Source organism: Helianthus annuus, chromosome 3, assembly GCF_002127325.2.
Source record: "Helianthus annuus cultivar XRQ/B chromosome 3, HanXRQr2.0-SUNRISE, whole genome shotgun sequence".
Lineage (NCBI taxonomy): Eukaryota > Viridiplantae > Streptophyta > Magnoliopsida > Asterales > Asteraceae > Helianthus > Helianthus annuus.
Window position 1 is genome coordinate 3,079,611 of NC_035435.2, and position 18,767 is coordinate 3,098,377.

General features: G+C 36.1%; 3 protein-coding genes across 10 annotated transcripts; 1 reads left to right on the plus strand and 2 right to left on the minus strand.

The window, feature by feature from the left end:
- Positions 1 to 201: 201 nt before the first annotated feature.
- On the minus strand, positions 202 to 3,110 carry LOC110928498 (probable serine/threonine-protein kinase ndrA). 8 transcript variants are annotated; one of them, XR_002586421.2, is made up of 6 exons: positions 2,924 to 3,110; positions 1,889 to 2,847; positions 1,595 to 1,768; positions 1,295 to 1,458; positions 1,059 to 1,200; positions 202 to 545 (listed from the first exon to the last, which is right to left on the minus strand). XR_002586421.2 is itself a non-coding variant. In XM_035987321.1 (4 exons), the coding sequence occupies exons 1-3, from the start codon at positions 2,094 to 2,096 to the stop codon at positions 1,455 to 1,457; spliced, it is 315 nt and encodes a 104-aa protein (XP_035843214.1). In that variant the 5' UTR covers positions 2,097 to 3,107; the 3' UTR covers positions 874 to 1,200; positions 1,295 to 1,454. The 8 variants fall into 8 exon arrangements, 1 of the variants encoding a protein (XP_035843214.1); XR_004888150.1 differs by having other exon boundaries at positions 1,889 to 2,217; positions 2,924 to 3,105; XR_002586420.2 differs by having other exon boundaries at positions 1,889 to 2,217; positions 2,848 to 3,105.
- Positions 3,111 to 4,175: 1,065 nt separating this feature from the next.
- Positions 4,176 to 5,945, plus strand: LOC110928497. Its single transcript, XM_022171511.2, has 2 exons — positions 4,176 to 4,480; positions 4,555 to 5,945. Exons 1-2 carry the CDS (start codon positions 4,281 to 4,283, stop codon positions 5,849 to 5,851), a joined length of 1,497 nt encoding a protein of 498 aa, XP_022027203.1. The 5' UTR covers positions 4,176 to 4,280; the 3' UTR covers positions 5,852 to 5,945.
- Positions 5,946 to 6,580: 635 nt separating this feature from the next.
- Positions 6,581 to 9,539, minus strand: LOC110928496 (1-aminocyclopropane-1-carboxylate oxidase 1). The gene is made up of 3 exons (XM_022171510.2): positions 9,372 to 9,539; positions 9,040 to 9,263; positions 6,581 to 7,404 (listed from the first exon to the last, which is right to left on the minus strand). The coding sequence occupies exons 1-3, from the start codon at positions 9,471 to 9,473 to the stop codon at positions 6,825 to 6,827; spliced, it is 906 nt and encodes a 301-aa protein (XP_022027202.1). The 5' UTR covers positions 9,474 to 9,539; the 3' UTR covers positions 6,581 to 6,824.
- Between the last annotated feature and the right edge of the window lie 9,228 nt (positions 9,540 to 18,767).

The following is an 18,767-nucleotide window of genomic DNA, read 5'->3' on the forward strand; positions in this document are numbered from 1 at the left end:
CATGAGGTGAGGGTTTGGTGAGGAAGATGATAAACGGTGGTGGTGAATGGTGAATGGTGGTGGGGTGGTGATAGATAGTTGTGTTGGTGATGATGAATGGTGGTGTTAGGTGTATACTCTTATGATAACAAATAAAAAATAATAATAACTATAAACATAAAGGGTAAAATTGACTTTTCACAACAAAGATTAGAGAGCAGATGAAGAACTCAACAGAAAAGTTGGTATCGTCAGTGAAAATTATAAACCTTCCAAAAACATCAACAATAGTCTAAATGACAAACAGAAGTTTCTACCACTGGGCCGACACTAACGCTGTTAAAACGCAATTTTCAAGATGGTCACTCGAATAACAGAGAGCAGATGAAGAACTCAACAGAAAAGTTGGTGTCGCCAGTTAAAATTATTATAAGCAAACCTGGAGCAACATTGGATTGCTTGATGAAGTTGTCCATTCTCCTCCATCAGAGTTCAAGGATAACGAAGAAAAATTTATCACACAAGTTTTGAAACAGGATCAGAAGATTTGCGATATGCTAGTTGATCTGCAAAACAAAAGAAAAGTGAAATTGCATGGAAGAATGCGAGAGTCTTAAAAATCCTAGGAAGTGTTCAATGTAGCGTGTAATATTTTTCAAAATCTAAGTTTTGTAATACTATTTAATATTGAATGAACAAAATTCAGACTTTTTTTGGAGAGTTATAATCATTATCAGTGATCAATTCGCAAAATGACAACAACTTTACCCTTTAATTCCTAATATAACTCAACGTATTAATAAAATAAAGTCTAATAACTTTATCCTAACAATACAATTAAGCTAAGCCAGACATGTACAATATATCAGAAGACTCAAAACACAGTAACATACATATTACAAAATGCTAATATTTTAATAATAATACAAAATTTTCATAACCCAGCAAGCTCACACGGAAAGAATGTATATCCCAACTGTCTATAACATTTCTCATTAAAAAGGGCGCTTTTAGATGTATGTATGGCTAAATGTACTTAAACGTATATAAGTATAGCAAGGACATAATAGTAATTTTACTTTTTAGGCAGCGGATTTTGGACACAAAGATTGGGTAAGTGGAGGAGGTAACAACGCAGGAGCATGTGCTCACGGGATTTTGAAATTTTTTACCACTAAATTGGCTTATTATAGCTTCAACTCCTGACAGTAGATCACTTCCCTGTAGATAAAATAATTATATATACTCATTAGATCTAATATAGATACAAATTAAAACTCATGCTGCTAGTTATCCAAACACCACCTAATGTTACCTTTTCTTGTTTATACTCATCAATATCATCAACACGAAAACGACCACAGCAGCAACTGCATTTACCGATCAATCACATAATGAATGTACTACCCTTAGTACAGAATCAACATGTTTTATCTTCCCTGTTGCCTGCCCATTCTTCGGATCGACCCATTTTTCTACCTACAATTTCACAAACTTAGTATTTAGATCCCTATTCATACAAAATTATCGTCTTAGATCCTGCCATATGGGTCAATCCAAGTCATATAGACATGCTTGTATCATAAAATCAGCGATAAAGATTTGAATTACATACCTCATCAAAACACCCTTTCCTATCATGGTGAGTAGCTCAAAATCATCAACTCCTATTTTGTGCCTTTGAAGGCGCATATATTCAGTTTCTTTTTTCTCTAGAAATTTAATTAAGTTGTTTTGATCTACCTCTGACACGTCAGCATGCGCCAATTTCTTCTCGAGTAAAATTCGTCTGCTCAACAAAAATTCAAGTGTTACTGTTCTTGTAGAAACATAACGTTAGGTGTTTAGTGGCGTAAAGACACTAACATTCACCATATTTTGTAATGTTAATCTAAGATTTCTTTCTTACTATATCAGCGGTGTAAACCAACTACCAATAAACACGTAATATCTAACATTATGTAATTTCGAAAATACTACATTTCTCTCCTCTCTTGCAAATTCTTCATCTGCTCCTTGTAATGGTTCTCGATATACTTTCTAGCAGCAACAACCTTTTGCTTGCTCATATTCGACGCCTCTTCTTCCGAAGTCGAGTCATCTTCAGTTCCATCCATTGAATCCCTCCAGGTATTCGACCTCAAGCGATATCTCAGTTGGAACTTGTATAGCTAACTCCTAGTAGAATCCATCAATTTCCCTCACCCGAACGAATTCATCACCACCGCAAACCAATACCTCATAAACACATAAATCACAGTTCAACACAACTATCAAACATTTTGTTTCAAATAAACTCATGAATTTGCTAACTGAACATACTTTCAAACACAAATGCAAAACGATAAACATTACACAAACTTAACACGGCTCTTCGAGATCCAATAGCTTTATATCAACAATAACAAATCTCCATACGCCTCATAAACACGCAAATCACTAACAATTTTCCACTCCACAACATATTTCTACAATCACACTCATCCAAAATCTATGAAAACGATCTACCAGATCACGATTCAACACAATTATTAAACACCTTGTTTCAAATAAACTCATGAATTAGCCAATCGCACATACTTCCAGATACAAATGCAAAACAATAAACATTACACAAACTTAACACGCCTTTTTGAGATCCAATAACTTTACACTAATACTAACAAACTTCAAGTCATAGACCGAATTCGCACAACAGATTTCTACAATAACATTCATCCGACATCGATGAAAACAATCTACTAGCTAACGATTCAACACAATTATGAAAACTCTGTTTCAAATAACCTCATGAACCAGCTAATTGCACATACTTCCAAAATAAAAACTTGATTGTTGATCTGAGCAACTGAAAATTAATCATCGAACCTGCGATTGTGCAATTATTAACTTGCAATTTGTTGTTGATCTTTATTATGGTAACCGATCTGTAGTTGTTACAAACCTTAGAAGCGGTATTGGAGCTATTCGCCATATCTTCAGTATCATCTTTGAAGGTAGGGTTTAAGTTGGAAAAGCTTGGTGCTGGTGCGAGTGCTAGTAGAAGAGAAGTAGAGAGATGGCGTAGAGAGAGAAAGTGAGACGTGAATTTGAAATGTGAGGGTCTGGAGGAGGGATGTAATAATTCTCTAATTTGAAATTCAAATGAAGAGGGTAAAATTTGAAAATCAAATGAAGAGGGTAAAATTTGATTTATGCTTAATTGTGTTTTAATATATAGTAAAGATACGGACAAAGAGATCAATGTGAATGCTAGTTACAACAAATTGTAGTGGCGGTAATTCTTGAGACGACCCGTCAACCCAACCCGAACCTTACACAAAAAAACAGGTTTGGGTCGATTAACACGGCCCGTTTAAAAAAACGGGTCGGGTTCGGGTTGACCCGTGTTAAAAACGGTCATGTTCGGGTTGACCAGTATAAAAAACGGGTTGACCCATTAACTCATTTAATTATTTATAAAAATATCTTTTTATATTTTTGTTTTTGTCTTTTCCGTTTCTATTTTACATGGTTAGTTATAATCATGGTTGTAAAACAAGGTTTCCAAGGCCGAGTGCTCCTCGAGTAGTCGCTACAAGGTAGGCTGCCGAGGCGACTTTCTTTGACTCCGCCTAATTACTCGGAGTCGGTCAAACGCGGTCAACCTTGGCCGGAATTGGATCTAGTAGGTCAACTCGAGCCTAGTTTGACTTAAATAATAATAAAACATAATTTCTATGCCTATCATATTAAGGAATGAATATCATTTTCACATATTTTGTTATAAATATTAGTAAATTTATGTTATTTGACATATATTTAATCTCTAAAAAGTAATTTCTTTATAATTTAACATGTCCGAGTACTCCCCGAGTACTCTCCGCCTAGACTGAGTACTCTCAACTCCCCGGTCGACCGACTATGGAACGCCTAGCGACTTTTGCAACGACCGACTATGGAACGCCTAGCGACTTTTGCAACCATGGTTATAATAATGTTAATTTTGATAAATTATATTATTTATTTGTTACACTAATAGTCTTCATTATACATGTTATCGATAACCTGCTTAAAACGCAACAACTCGTTTATAAATTGTCAACTTATATAACTCATTTAAAAATATGGGTTAAACGGGTCAGGTTCGGGTTGACCCGAATTTATATGGGTCGGGTTCGGGTTGAACATTTCAACCCACCAACCCGCAACCCATCAACCCGCCAACCCATTAACTCGACACGATTGACACCTTGCAGTTTTTCACTTCTTCCACCCACCGCCAAAACCCTTGAATTCAAACGCTAGTTACTTGCAGAACAATGGAACAATGGCTTCCACTGATGAACATCTTCATGAACTCCCTTTCTCCCCAAACAGAAGCATCCTTATGGCTCCAATCTTCCTTCAGTTCTTCATCAACCCACATCTCCACTGCTTCTTTCCTCAATCTCCTCATGCAACCCACTGAAGCCATCCTTCCTAATTCATCTTCTTCATCTCCAATCCCAAATAAACAAAGGTAAATTCCCAATTATTTCAACCAAAAGAAAATACCCATTTGATCAAATCAGTTTATTATTATCCTTTCCTCAGGTTTATGTGGATGCAAACATTGCCTAGTATAGTTCAAGCTCGGATTTTATCGTTTCTTGTTTACGAGAATGCGAAGTTTAATAAGCAAGAATTGTCGAAACTTGCACGGGAGTTGCTGTTCAATGCGACCGAGGTTGATTTTTGGGTTAGGAGAGGTGCACACCAACTGTTTGATGTTGTGTCTGACTCAAACTTCAAATGGGTTTCTTGTTTGAATCTTGATTCTGAAGAAGAGAAGTTTGAAGAGAAGTTTGGGAGCTTGCCTGGGTGGCTTAACGATGTCGCTAGTGGCAATGATGCAGTTCCTGTTCTTCCGTGGCTTCCTGTTTCGGTAGATGATATGAACACTAGACTGCCGGATGTGACGTGTGAAGATGATGAGGATGTAATGGTGGATGTTGAAGATGGCAACGATGTAAATCTTGAAACTATTGGCACCCAACACGTAACGGTTCATAGTGAAAGTGATCCAGTAGACCATGAAACGAAAGAAACGGCTTTGCGTTTGAAAATGAAAATATTGAACATGGAATCAGGTTTAAAAGCTGCAGAATTGGCGGATGAAATTCGAACTCTTATAAAACAGAAGCAAGATTCTTTAACGGTTTTAAGTTTGATTGAACCGTGGAATGTGAACGATGAAATCATTCCTGTTTTATTATCCCGACTTTTGGAAGGAAACGAAGACGATTTTGTAGTTACAAGTAACATCCTTTGCTCAGTTGTGCTTCCAAAGTTTCTGGAACTCGAAAAACCAGCTTCTCGTGTGCTAGTAACGACAACAGTCGACTACTGCAAGGTGCATCATAAGTCTGCTGTGTATGCATTTTTATTCCCATTAATCCTTCACAAAAACGGCGTTAACAATCCGATTTGTGACGTGATCACAAGGATTATTAAAGAATGTTTGCACCCCGCGCATGTTTCCGCCATCTGTCAAAAACTGCTTTGTGAGGAAAATACAAACGGAAACGAATATATATGTTTACCGTGCCATCAACATCTGGTATCTGGATCACTGGTATGGACGGAATCGTTGTTTAATCTGTTTCAGATTATCTTGAACCATGATGTTCGTTTGACTCAAGATTCGGTCAACCGACTTGTTTTTCATGTTCAAGAATCTGCTATACGGTTCGCGAAATCATTGAAGTTTGCTAATTTCTTGTTGTGTTTTGTTAGTAAGTGTGCTCCTTTGTTAGGGCCTCATAAGGTGGCATTATCTGAAGCTGTTGGTAACACTTCTAGTTTTTTGACAAAATCGATATTATCGAAACTGGCTAGTATTGATTCTTAACGTTGAACTGTTAACGACGAAAGCTAGGTTCTGGAAGTTATTGCAACTTTTGGTGAAAGTTACCGAAGTTAATTCATGTTGAACACTGAAAAAAGAACTGTTCGCTGAAAGTTCGGTTCGTTTACAGCCCTATGTGTGTGTGTGGGGGGGGGGGGGGGGTAGGAATTGCTCATTTAAACAGGCTATGGTTATATTTACTTCATCTTTAGAGGTAAACTAATAATTTGAGTCCACCAAACACGAAAAAGAATTTTCGTGTTTAATAAATGAACAAACACGAACAAGAATTTTCGCTCTTTAAGCTAAATGAACGAACATGAACAGAGGTTGCGTTCGTTCGTTTATGTTCGTGAATGTTTGGTAATGTGTTCACTTATGTTCCCTTGTTTATGTTCATTTAAAGGTTTTTACATGTTGTATTTTTGTTTTTTCTTTTTAGTTTTTAAAAATTTGAAACCTTAGTTATATTATATGCCATCCCTTATTTGACTATTTCAATTTTACTTTATACTAAAGTTTGATAAACTTCTTAATTTTGTGTTTAATCATGTTTTTTTTTATAATTATGTTAAGTAATCATTTATCTTTTTGGTGGATTACTTGTAATCTATGTGATGAAAAGCAGATTTTATTCTAAAATGAATATATGTTCGTGTGTATTCATCTGTGCTCATAAATGTTGTTTGTGTTCATTTATGTTCATGAACATTTGTTTGAGTTATTTGCGTCTGGTAAGTGTTCGTTAACAGTTCACGAACACGTTCATTTCTTTAATGAACGAACACAAACAAGAAATCTCGTTCGGTTAGCGTTCATGAAGTAAAGGAAACATGTTAATACTCTATAAAAACAAAACCAAAAAAAACACACAAGTAATACAAGTATTAAGTAAACGTTTACACCACGTAAAACACACATCGTACGAGACCACTGGCTCTTATGCAGGAAGATTTCGGTTATTGGAATTCAGTCATCAATGACCGTTGACGATCTTCTTCATCGACTCGAATCTAGGCGCTTTATCTTCAAACTTAGTAGACGAATACAGTTTCAAATAATCTTGAAAAGTATACCGATTCGGGTAGGTTAACTTATGAGCCGGCGAAATAACCGCATCGCCAGATGGATTGTAAAAAGTAGCGATCGAAAGCCTGCTTCCGTCTTTATCAGTCATAACGCGGTGAAGGGTACTTTTGTAAATTCCATTACTCAACACTTCCACTTGATCACCTGTGTTAACAAATATAGTGTTGTTCTTAGAAGGTGGAATGTTAACCCATTCACCATCTTTGAAAAACTCGAGACCCGGGACTTGATCGTCTTGGAGCAATAGAATGATGCCACCGGCATCTGTGTGTTCGCGTAGACCTCTTACGAGCTCCGGGTGAGGGCATTTTGGGTATTTTGCCACTTTTGTTCCGACTGCAGGACCTTTGCTTCCTGTAAAAGCTTCTTTGATGTGTTCTTTGTCTAGACCGAGATTTTCGCACATGAGTTCTGAAAGCTTTTCGGCTACCTTTATAAGCTGATTAATGTACTCATCCACTGTTTTGCTGCAGGAATTTTGTAATTTAGTCAAGAGTTAATTACGGTTTGGTTTGTCAAAAACCACTATTTCAGTCCATTAGTTTAAAAATTGCGATTTCAGTCCCTGTGGTTTCACTTTCGTAACCATTTCAGTCCCTGTGGTTTCACTTTCGTAACCATTTCAATCCATTATTCTGTTAAGTACAGGGACTGAAATAGTTACGAAAGTGAAACCACAGGGACTGAAATGGTTACGAAAGTGAAACCACAGGGACTGAAATCGCAATTTTTAAATTAATGGACTGAAATAATGATTTTTGACAAACCACAGGGACGAAAATAGTAATTAACTCTTTAGTCAAAGTTTTGTTGAAATTGTGTTATTTTTTTTTTTTTTTTTTTGTTTATCAAGAGAGTTAGACAATCAAAGCAGGTATGTGTTACTATCACATTATAATTGTCTTAAGGTTAGGTAACGGGCCAAAACATGCAAGCGCTTGTCCAGTTAGAAATGGGTCGGGTCAGATTGACCCAGATCCCATTTTCTTTCAATAGTAATATTTTATTAATAAATAGTTAGTATGTCAAGTATTAATATTAATAGTATATTAACATGAATAATAATTTGGTTTTTTAAAAGATATAAATGTTTCTAGAGAGGTTTTATGCATTAAAAATACACTGTTAAACTTTCGACTCATTTCCTTTCAAGCGACGTTTACCTGAAATACTTTTTGTTCAAAAATTTGTGTTTGTTTTCTTAATAAACTAGTATTAAGCACCCCCGCATTGCGGCGGGAGCGTAAAACCATGCCAAATAATATCAATGTCATACCACCGCGAGCGACCATCAACACTGAATTTGCGTCGTGTTAATACGGAGCAATTAGACCGAAACGTAAAACATAGAAAATAATAACTAAGTCGATTGAGGACCCGCACGTTATAACAAACTTGTCAAACGGGAAAAAATAGACGACGTAAAAACGTTGAACCACACACGCACGTTGCGCCGTGTTAACTCGGAAAACTTAGAACAAAACGTAAAAACGTTGAACCACACACGCACTTTACCCCGTGTTGACTGGCGAAATTTAGAATGCAGCATAAAACGAAAAATTTGCGAAAGATGAAAAATATAAGAGATGAAAAATATAGGGGACCAAAGTTGAATGTAAAAAGGTTGTAAGGTTAAATGTAAAAGATGAAAAAATTGGGTTAAAAGTAAAAATTCAATTAATTTTTGGTTAAAAGTAATTAATCAAAAACTAACTTTAGGACTAAAGGCAAAATACTCAAATAATTTTGAAAAACTCCCAAATCTCTAGATACAACCCTTATATGCACATACATGTTAGTAATTTATAGTATTGAAATGAAATAATGTCTCACGTATGAATTCCACATATATACTTCAATAACGATTAAGTTTTCTGAGAAAAAAGTATTTAAGAGTCTTTATGCGTAAATAAAGATTTACACTTTGGGCAGCTTCTGACCCGTTTAACCAATCTAACAGGTTTTCTTTAAAGCTTTTTTTTATTATTTAACCCGTTATAGATTAAACAATTTCCAAATCGACCCATTTGTAAACAAATGGGTCGAAATGTCCGCCTTAATTTAGATATGTCACTTAACTAAATTTAGTTTTGACGACTCACCGAAGTTCCTCAGACAGATCAGCGCACTCGTTGATCTTATTATCCGGTCGATGCCAGATAAAAAAAGTGCTTTCCCAATCAGTATTACTGATTTTATTTTTACCATCAACAGTTTTTACCAAATCCGAGTTGTAAAACCTTGGCTTCATGTTATCTTCATAATGCTTATTCACTAATTTCTTAACCTTCTCCATTAGTTCCTTATCAACTCCATGGTTCTCAATCTGCATATCATAAAACATGATAAAAAATTTAAAACAACTTAATTTTGTATTAAAACGCGATAAACAAATAAATCGGTTATTCAAAATTCAAAAAAAAAAAAAAAATACCTGAAAGAAGCCCCATTTTTCACAAGCATTGTGAAGAAGTGCCATTGTTTTGCTCCTATCTTCACCATCTAACTTGCTAAAATCTATCATAGGAATCTCCATTGTCTTTTCTTAATTTTCTCAAAAAATCTTTTTTTCTTTTATGTTTTGTTGTTTGTTGTGATGGTGAGTTTATGTTCAGTTTAGTGAGGTATATATAGGCTCCCAAAGGGGGACACACAAGTTGTTTTCATCAATAGTTTAATCATTAGAAGTTAAATCTGAAACTACAAGGAAAGGTATTTGCAGATTTTACAGTCACCTGAATATTAGGGGGTATTTAATATTTGACGAACTGGAAATAAATAATCCCACCTAACTTAATTTGGCTGATAATAATCCGAACTGGTCAATTTTTTTTGTAAAATAGTCCGCCGTTAAAATAGTTTAACAAAGTTAAGTTTTTTTCCGAATTACAACCGATGTTTTAGAGTTTTTGATCAGGACGAGGATACGAGTCGATTGATGTAAAACTTACCTGGAAATTGTGCTCGAAATGGCTTGATTTTTGTTAATTGGAAGTTTAAACACCCGAATTGAAGCACCGTTTTCGTGGGTTGGGGCAGTTTTTCGAGGTAAGTTTTACATCAATCGACTCGTATCCTCGTTCTGATCAAAAGCCTTAAAATATCGGTTTGTAATTTGGAAAAAAAAAAAACTAACTCCGTTAAGCTATTTTAACGGCGGACTATTTTACAAATAAAAATTGACCAGATCAGATTATTATCGGTCAATAACTGACTTGTGATTATTATCCGCCAAATTGAGTTAGATGAGATTATTTATTTCCAATTTGCTTAATATTTTAATGCGTATTCAGTTCATATTTTTCGCTATTCGGATCCGGATACATTTGACTTTTTTGGTCAACTTACGTAATCTACACGAAAACAAGATTAGAAATTTAGAATTGAAGTTAAATATCCTAACTTTTGAATTCAGGTTCAAAGATCTTCATGGTTGAGTCTAATTATAGATGGTGTAATATTTTTAAGGTTAATTTTGTGGACAAGACTGTATTTGCTTTGATTGTTCCTTTGGCCTAGGTTCTTTGCATGTGACAAGTTGAATATTGTTTTCTTAAAATAGTATTATTGTATATCAACTATGGTTTTTAATATTATTCCTGTTTAATTCTGTGGGGAAAGTGAACTTCTACTAATAAATGATTGTCCAATTTCATCAGTTTTGTAGAAAACTGGGTGCGGTTTTGACCTAAATTCAACCAATTTTATATTTTTTTTATATTTTTAAACCATTTGTTGGATATCTATAGAGGTTTTCATTTTCCAATGGGCTGTTTTGGGTGTGATGTCACTTATATTCTAGTTATCACTTTCAATCATGGTGTTTTTTTGTGCAAATCTTTCTTTAGATTTGAACTTTGGTTAGATCATACATAGGGTTTTGGGCATTTTTTTCCTAAAAAACGCCCCTTCACGTCCAATTACCACACCTTGAACGTTCTTTTTTCAAAAAAAAAAAAAAAATGCACAACGTTTTTTTTCCACGCCCCATGTTCAAGATCTTTGGCCAATCACAGGTATTCTTCTTTTTGTTTGGCCAATACCTTTTTTTTTATGTTTTTTTATTTAATTCTATTACACCCTTTTAATATAATGGCCACAATGCCCACATCCCCACTACACCCATTTTAGAAAAACGCCCCATAATACCTCATTGCTGACTGAACTGCCACATGACGCAAAACACCCAAGGGCAAAAGCATTATTTGTGTCTTCCACTACACATGTTCTTGCTTGCTCATGAAAAAACATTTGGTGTTTGTCTTGATCTAGTTTTCTTTTCTTTGATTTTTATAGAACGGTAAAAGTGAGTTAAGCAGTTTGTAAGTTATTTGATAGTAGCTCACTAAAAGTTCGTATGAGGTCGATTTAATTTGATATTAGCTCTAAAAGCATACACTAAAAGTGTTATGTTATATATGATCATATTTCTACTATATATAAAAAATAATTATGCATATGAAAATACTAAACAACTTGTGCTGAGTCGAGTTTGAGTGTTTCAAAATATCTCAAAAGACGAACTCAAACTTTATACATAGACCTTTAAATGATTGGAGCTTGAGTTTTAGACATGAGACTTGAAATGAATGGAGCTCGAACTTCAGTTCTCTTAAAATTGAGTTTGAGTTTAGTTAGATTTGGGCTTGACTAATTTACATTTTTATTTTTAGGTTCATAAATGTTATCATTAGGCTACGTGGTTGGTCTGATGTTGCATCAAGCCACGCTCTAGAACACCATGTCGCTAGCGTCGGGTTGGCATGGAGAAGTCCACGATTGTGGCCCAAAGCGTGGAACAATTTCTATGGCTTTTCTATTTTTATTTTTATTTTTATTTTTAGTCAATAGTTAATTAAGTACCTTATTTATTTTTCATAATAACCTATACTCGTTAACTTTAAAAAAACTAAATACACGGTGTTGTTTATTTCTTTTACGTTATATGTAGTTTTCTATTTTATTTTTAGTAGTTGTTATTTAATATTTTGGTTGTTTTCTAACTATTGTTATATTTTTAGTTGTTAATGTAGATCTTTTATTTAAGTTACATTTGTTTGTTTATTTTTTATTTACAAATTGTTAAAACGCAAAACTATTATCTTTATCTAAAAAAGAACGTTAGAAAATGCAACGGAAGGTGCAATCACACGATAAAAATATGGAAATTTGTAAAAATAGCGTGGAATCGGATGTGTCACTGATGTGACATTTTCCATAACGGTGGAGTGTGGAATCACGCTCCATATTCTTTTAGGATATGGGTTAGGTTATATTAAATTCTGATAAACTTTTCTATTTATCTAGTTGCTTTTTATTACGAATTTTTTACCATTTAATATAAAAAAAAAAAAAAAAAAAAAAAAAACCTTTTATACCATTTAGGGCAATTGATCAGCTATACCCCGAAAAATTCATCATCGTGTCACCTTTAATGAATCTTGAGTCTCGAATACGTGAAACAAAATGGAACGAGTCATCAGTCATATAATTGTGGTTTCTATTTATTTTATGCAATACGGAACGAAGAAGCTAAACATAATACGGAAAGTGGAGGAAAATGTAACAAGTTAATATTTTGTTTTCATCATTCTACATTTTAATTTTCAAGATCCCATTTATAACTGAAGATGACCCTGAACCAGTAGCTTTGAAGTTTGAACTAAATGCTAGAAGAAAAAAAAGACGAATCAAGCAATACAACTTATCTTTTCAAGAGAATACTAAACTTTGCTGGTTTAGGATTTTTCAAAGGTTACAGATTATATTCAAAATTGATTTGTTGAAAATCAGATGATATAATGACAAAGAAACCAGAAACTATAGTTCGGTTGAATACAAAATAAATGTAGACATATATTCGGATGTGAGATTGGTTTTCAAAATGTTTTTCTTTATTCAGGTGACATAGCCACTTATTTAAGTTTTTAGTGTCTTGTCGCACTTTCCATTCCTTTCACAATAAATTACCTGAAACATGTTTAAAAATATTTTGATCAGCAGGAAATACTGATGAGTACATTCATTTATAGAAAATGACACATTAATTACAGTATTAAGAGTTTTTGCATTTGTTTATATCTTACAACTACCCAAAGGTATTTGTCACTCGGCATTTCCTATGGCTGTAGGCATATTACTATTGGTCATTCTTCCAATCAGTAACGCATATATAAGTTTTGTATACAAAACCCCACATACTAACAGTACTTTTCCCGTAAGAATAGAAAGACTTAATCATTGTAATATAAGTAATAACTAGAAAACATTTAGGGCTTTGAAAGCATTTGATAAAAGAGAATGACTCACATTGCTATGCTTTTGGTTTAACAGCCTCCTGGTTTCAAGCCCGAATTACAAAATGTAACACATATTAGTGTATAAACCAAATCAAACTTAACGATAATCACGAGATCAAAACCACAACGTATTCACAAAGTATCACTTTATTCAGGCAGAACTTCAGCTTTTCGTTGCTAGAGTTTTCAATCAATCGGACAGGGTATCGTTTCAGCTATTAGGGTTTCGTACACGAGAATTGTTGAAGCATGTGCAACATCTGTGAGTTTGTTTTATGCTGCTGGTTCACGTGTGCATTACATGCACATTGGATTGTCTATTGATTTCCCTATTTTAGCATGTGTTTTATTTGTGTTTTTCCTTTCAAGTAGTGGGTCAGTTAGTTCTGTTATTTTAGGTAGTGGAGTAGTGGCTTAGTGGGTCTCTTTGACTGGTTATTTAAAGTTGTTATGTTTCTGCATTTTTTAAGTTGTAATCATTGTCTTTGTTTTAATCGGAAAAATTGGCATTCAGCCACAAGTGTGTTTTGTGAGTTGTGAGTTTTTCTTTGATTTAATTCACTGTGTTTATCAAGTGGTATCAGAGCCACTTTCGAGATGTCGGACCTGTAGTTGATCGGTGGAGTGAAGAAATTGAATAACCAGAATTACAAGACCTGGGCTACGTATCTTTCTTCGTATTTGCAGGGGCAAGATCTGTGGGAAGTGGTGCAAGGAAACGACACCGTGCAACCCTGAGAGAGACTCAAGATGGAGCTCTACAGAAGTGGAAAGTCAAAGCAGGAAAAGCAATGTTCGCACTCAAGACAACGGTGGAAGAAGAACTCCTTGATCATATCAAGGATGCAGCGAATCCTAAGGCGGCGTGGGATACCCTAGCTGAAGTTCTGTTGAAGAAAAATGAGGCTAGGCTGCAACTGTTAGAAAATGAGTTATTCAGTATAACTCAGGGCGATCTAACAATCCCACAATATTTCCACAAAGTCAAAGCTCTATGTCGCGAGATCGGTAATCTTGATCAACAGTCTGTGATTGGTGATGCGAGGATGAAGCGTATCATCATACACGGTTTGAAGCCTGAGTATAGGAGCTTTGTTGCTGCGGTTCAGGGCTGGCCAACACAACCTTCTTTAGGCGATTTTGAGAACCTGTTGGCTAGCCAAGAAGCACTAGCTAAACAGTTTGGAGGTCTATCAGTTGGGTCCAGTTCGAAGCAGGAAGATCAAGCTTTATATGCTGAAAAGTCGAAGGGTTGGCACAAGAATAAGCCACGTAACATGAACCGGGATCATGATAAAAACAAAAATCATGATCAACATGACAGAAAGAATGACAATTTTGATCGTGGTAACCATTCCGGTGAAAGAAAGACTCGTTTTCAGGGTAAACGGTTCCCGTTAAGTGTTACAAATGTGGTAATAGAGGTCACATGGCACGTAATTGCGACGAACAGATGAATGAAGAAGGTAATGTTGCTACAGTAGAAAACGAAGAGGCCTGGGATGTAGAAGCTCATGTAGCCCAGATTGAAGAAGAAGTAGCATTCACTACTACTGTTGAAACACAACGAAACCGGCTAGATGATTGGAACGTAGATTCCGGGTGTTCCAGTCATCTCACCGGTGATAAAAATCGACTAAAAAATCTAATTAAGTATGGTGGCAGTCGGGTTGTAACGATTGCAAATAACACAAAGCATCGATAGCCAACATTGGTGACGTTGTGTTTCCCTCTGGAAGTAGTAAGAAGGAGTTGACTCTAAGGGACGTGTACCATGTTCCAGGGATGTGAAAGAACCTGATTTCGGTGCCTCAGATGACGGAAGAAGGCAATTATGTTTTATTTGGGCCCAAGGATGTCAAGGTATTCAAAAAATTTGAAACCTCATCAATTCCAATTCTCTAAGGACGTAAAACTGAGACTGTGTATGTCTTCAATGCTGAGTCTGCGTATGTGGAGAAGGCTAAAGGGAAGCAAACAGCAGACTTGTCGATTGGGCCATGTAGGGTTTGATAAGTTGGGCCGTATTGTGAAACAAATACTTGTTAATGGGTTGCCAGACTTGGAGGTAAATAAAGATGGGGTATGTTCTGGGTGCCAGTACGGCAAGGCTACGCAACTTCCATTCAAGTCCTCTAATAATCGATCTGCCAACATCCTTGATCTTGTTCACTCAGATGTTTTTGGTCCAGTAAAACAATCTTCAATGCAAGGTTTCAGGTACATGGTTACTTTCACTGATGATTTTTCAAGATTTGTGTGGATCTATTTTATGAAGGAAAATAGTGAAGTCTTCTGCAAGTTCAAAGAATTCGAAGTCGATGCAGAATTAATGACCGGGTGCAAAGTGAAGTGTTTACGATCTGACAACGGTGGAGAGTATGTATCCGCTGAATTCGATAATTATCTCAAGAGAAAACTTATCAGGCGCCAATTAACTTGCCCTAATACGCCTCAACAGAACGGGGTTTCGGAACGCAAGAATAGGCATCTGGGTGAAGTGACAAAGAGCCTAATTCATGACAAGAACTTACCTGGTCATTTTTGGGCAGAAGCAATGTGGGCGGCCTGCTATGTGATCAACCGAGTGCCATCGCAAAGTCTTGATTATGTTTCACCATATGAGAAGCTGACTTGAAAGAAACCCAATGTGAGTTATTTCCGTGTTTTTGGATGCGTATGCTATGTGTTTGTGCCTTCTCATCTTCGTCACAAGATGGAGAAAAAGACGATTCGTTGTGTGTTTATAGGGTATGATTCACAGAGGAAAGGTTGGCGTTGTAGTGACCCTAGCAGTGGCAAGGTTTATGTATCAAGGAATGTGATTTTTGATGAGCAATCTTCATGGTGGTCTCCTGAGAAGCAAGTGTTGCCTGATAGTGAACAACTTAAGGAAGATCTTGAAAATTCAAAAATTACTCTATGGTTTACTGAAGATGATTTGTATGTTGAAGGTGAATCAATGGGTCAAGATAGTGAAGGGCAAGCTGGTACAAACAGTAATCCTAATAGCCAAGTCAGCCCCGGTCTGAGGCAATCTCAACGGGTACGTAAACCTAATACAAGATATGCTAATGTTGCCATTGTTGAAGATGTCTGGGCAGAACCTAGTTCGTTCGAAGAAGCTTGTTTGAAACAAGAATGATACCTAGCAATGCAGGAGGAAATGGAAGTTTTATACCGGAATGAAACTTAGGAGTTGGTCCCAAAACCTGATGGTGTGAAACCGGTAAGTTGCAAATGGGTATACAAGCTCAAACAGAAAGTCGATGGGTCCGTGGAAAGGTTCAAAGCTAGGCTTGTGGCTTGTGGTTTTTCCCAAGAGTATGGCATTAACTATGAAGAGACATTTAGCCCCGTGGATAAATTAACAATGGTTCGAGTGTTGTTAGCCATTGCAATGAGTAAAGGGTGGTCGTTGATGCAAATGGACGTGAACAATGCGTTTCTTTATGGTGAGCTCGATCATGTGATCTATATGAATCAACCAAGTGGGTTTGAAAGCGAAGAACATCCGGAGTATGTGTGCAAGCTACAGAAAGCTATATATGGGTTAAAACAATCACCGAGAGCTTGGTTCGGTAAGATTGCTGAATTTTTGGAGTTTAATGGTTTTAAACTAACCCATGCAGATTCAAGTCTCTTTGTCAAGAAACTAGGTGCACAAGTTGTAGTGGTTTTGGTCTATGTGGATGACCTCATTATTACCGGGGATGTGCAAGAAGAAATCACACAGCTGAAAGCTAATCTGTTTGTGAGGTTTAAGATGAAAGACTTGGGCAGGTTGGTGCATTTTCTGGGACTGGAGCTAGACTACAATGAAGAAGGAGTAGTGTTGCATCAAAAAAAATATGCAACTGCTTTGCTGCATAAGTTCGGGATGTTTTCATGTAAAGCTGCTGCAACACCAATGGACTCAAGCATGAGATTATATGCAAATGTTGGGAGACAACTTGAAGATCCATCTGAGTACAGGAAGCTGGTTGGGAGTCTGATATATCACACACTTACAAGGCCAGATTTGCCATTCTCTGTTGGTGTGTTGAGCCGGTTTATGCAAGACCCTCGCAAGCCTCATCTTATTGCCATTCGAAGAGTGCTTCAGTATTTGAAAGGAACGACAGGGCAAGGAATATTGTTTAAGAGGGAGATTGAGCCCAAGATGATAGGATATTGTGACGCAGATTATGCCGGGGATTTGAATACAAGAAGATCGACTACCGGGTATGTTTTTCTGTTCGGGTCAAGTCCGGTTTCGTGGTGCAGTAAACGACAGCCTATGGTGTCTCTGTCGACTACCGAGGCTGAGTATAGGGCAACCGCCATGGCTGCACAGGAGTGTGCTTGGTTGGTTCAGTTGTTGGGTGATCTAAATCAAGTAGTAAACTACAAAGTTAGGTTGCTTTGTGATAATATGTCGGCAATTAAGTTGGCTGAGAACCCGGTTTTTCACGCTCGTACTAAACACATAGAGATTCATTACCATTTTATAAGGGAAAAGGTGTTAAAAGGTAAGATTGAAATGGAATGGGTTGATACGAGAGACCAAGCTACTGATATGTTTACAAAAGGTTTGGCGAGTGCAAAGCTGTTGATGTTCTGTGAGAAGTTGAGGTTAATGGAGCTGGATGTTGAGAGGGAGTGTTGAAGCATGTGCAACATCCGTGAGTTTGTTTTAGGCTGCTGGTTCACGTGTGCATTACATGCACATTGGATTGTCTATTGTTTTCCCTATTTTAGCATGTGTTTTATTTGTGTTTTTTTTCTCAAGTAATGGGTCAGTTAGTTCCGTTATTTTAGGTAGTGGAGTCGTGGCTTAGTGGGTCTCTTTGACTGGTTATTTAAAGTTGTTATGTTTCTGCATTTTTTAAGTTGTAATCGTTGTCTTTGTTTTAATCAGAAAAAATGGCATTCAGCCACAAGTGTTTTGTGAGTTGTGAGTTTTGCTTTGATTTAATTCACTGTGTTTATCAAGAATACACGAAACAAAGAACGAGAGTTTATAGGAATCGATTTTGCGAATCGAGAATGAGTAGTTGGACAACTCCTGAGGCTGCCCTTATACATCCATCCCTTTAATTTGTGTGTATATATGACAAGTTACAGCCAGATGTGCCATAGAGAAGAGCTTTTTGTTATTCATGTGGAATGAAAATCTATTTATGATGTAAAATATGTGTCTAAAAGTTACTGATTAAACTACAATTCATCCCTTGAATTTTTGTAAAATTATAATTTCAAGAACAATTTATACCACGTCTCTAATACTTTTAAACCACGAATAAAACAACCAAACACCATTTATATAGTTATTTGGGCTTAATTATGAGACTACTTTAGTCCTTTGGGCAAATAGATTGTAAGATTCATGATTCAGCCCTAATTTTTTAGACTTTAATATAAGGCCTTTAGTACTTTGGGCCATGTATTCATGGGGGGATAAATTAGTGTTTCGTTTGTTTGTGCTATACAAGTATTGAAGTATATAACATAAATTAGAATTGAGACCCGCCGCAATGCGGCGGAGATTC

What these genes read in the sequence shown, in the direction of transcription:
- LOC110928498 (XM_035987321.1), bottom strand. Translation starts at nt 2,096, where the DNA reads ATGGATGGAACTGAAGATGACTCGACTTCGGAAGAAGAGGCGTCGAAT. An exon ending in TTGCAAGAGAGGAGAGAAAT is followed by an intron (nt 1,769 to 1,959) that starts GTAGTATTTTCG and finishes TTTGTTGAGCAG; the next exon opens with ACGAATTTTACTCGAGAAGA.
- LOC110928497 (XM_022171511.2), top strand. Translation starts at nt 4,281, where the DNA reads ATGGAACAATGGCTTCCACTGATGAACATCTTCATGAACTCCCTTTCT. An exon ending in CCAATCCCAAATAAACAAAG is followed by an intron (nt 4,481 to 4,554) that starts GTAAATTCCCAA and finishes TCCTTTCCTCAG; the next exon opens with GTTTATGTGGATGCAAACAT.
- LOC110928496 (XM_022171510.2), bottom strand. Translation starts at nt 9,473, where the DNA reads ATGGAGATTCCTATGATAGATTTTAGCAAGTTAGATGGTGAAGATAGG. An exon ending in AAAAATGGGGCTTCTTTCAG is followed by an intron (nt 9,264 to 9,371) that starts GTATTTTTTTTT and finishes TATGATATGCAG; the next exon opens with ATTGAGAACCATGGAGTTGA. An exon ending in GATCTGTCTGAGGAACTTCG is followed by an intron (nt 7,405 to 9,039) that starts GTGAGTCGTCAA and finishes AAATTCCTGCAG; the next exon opens with CAAAACAGTGGATGAGTACA.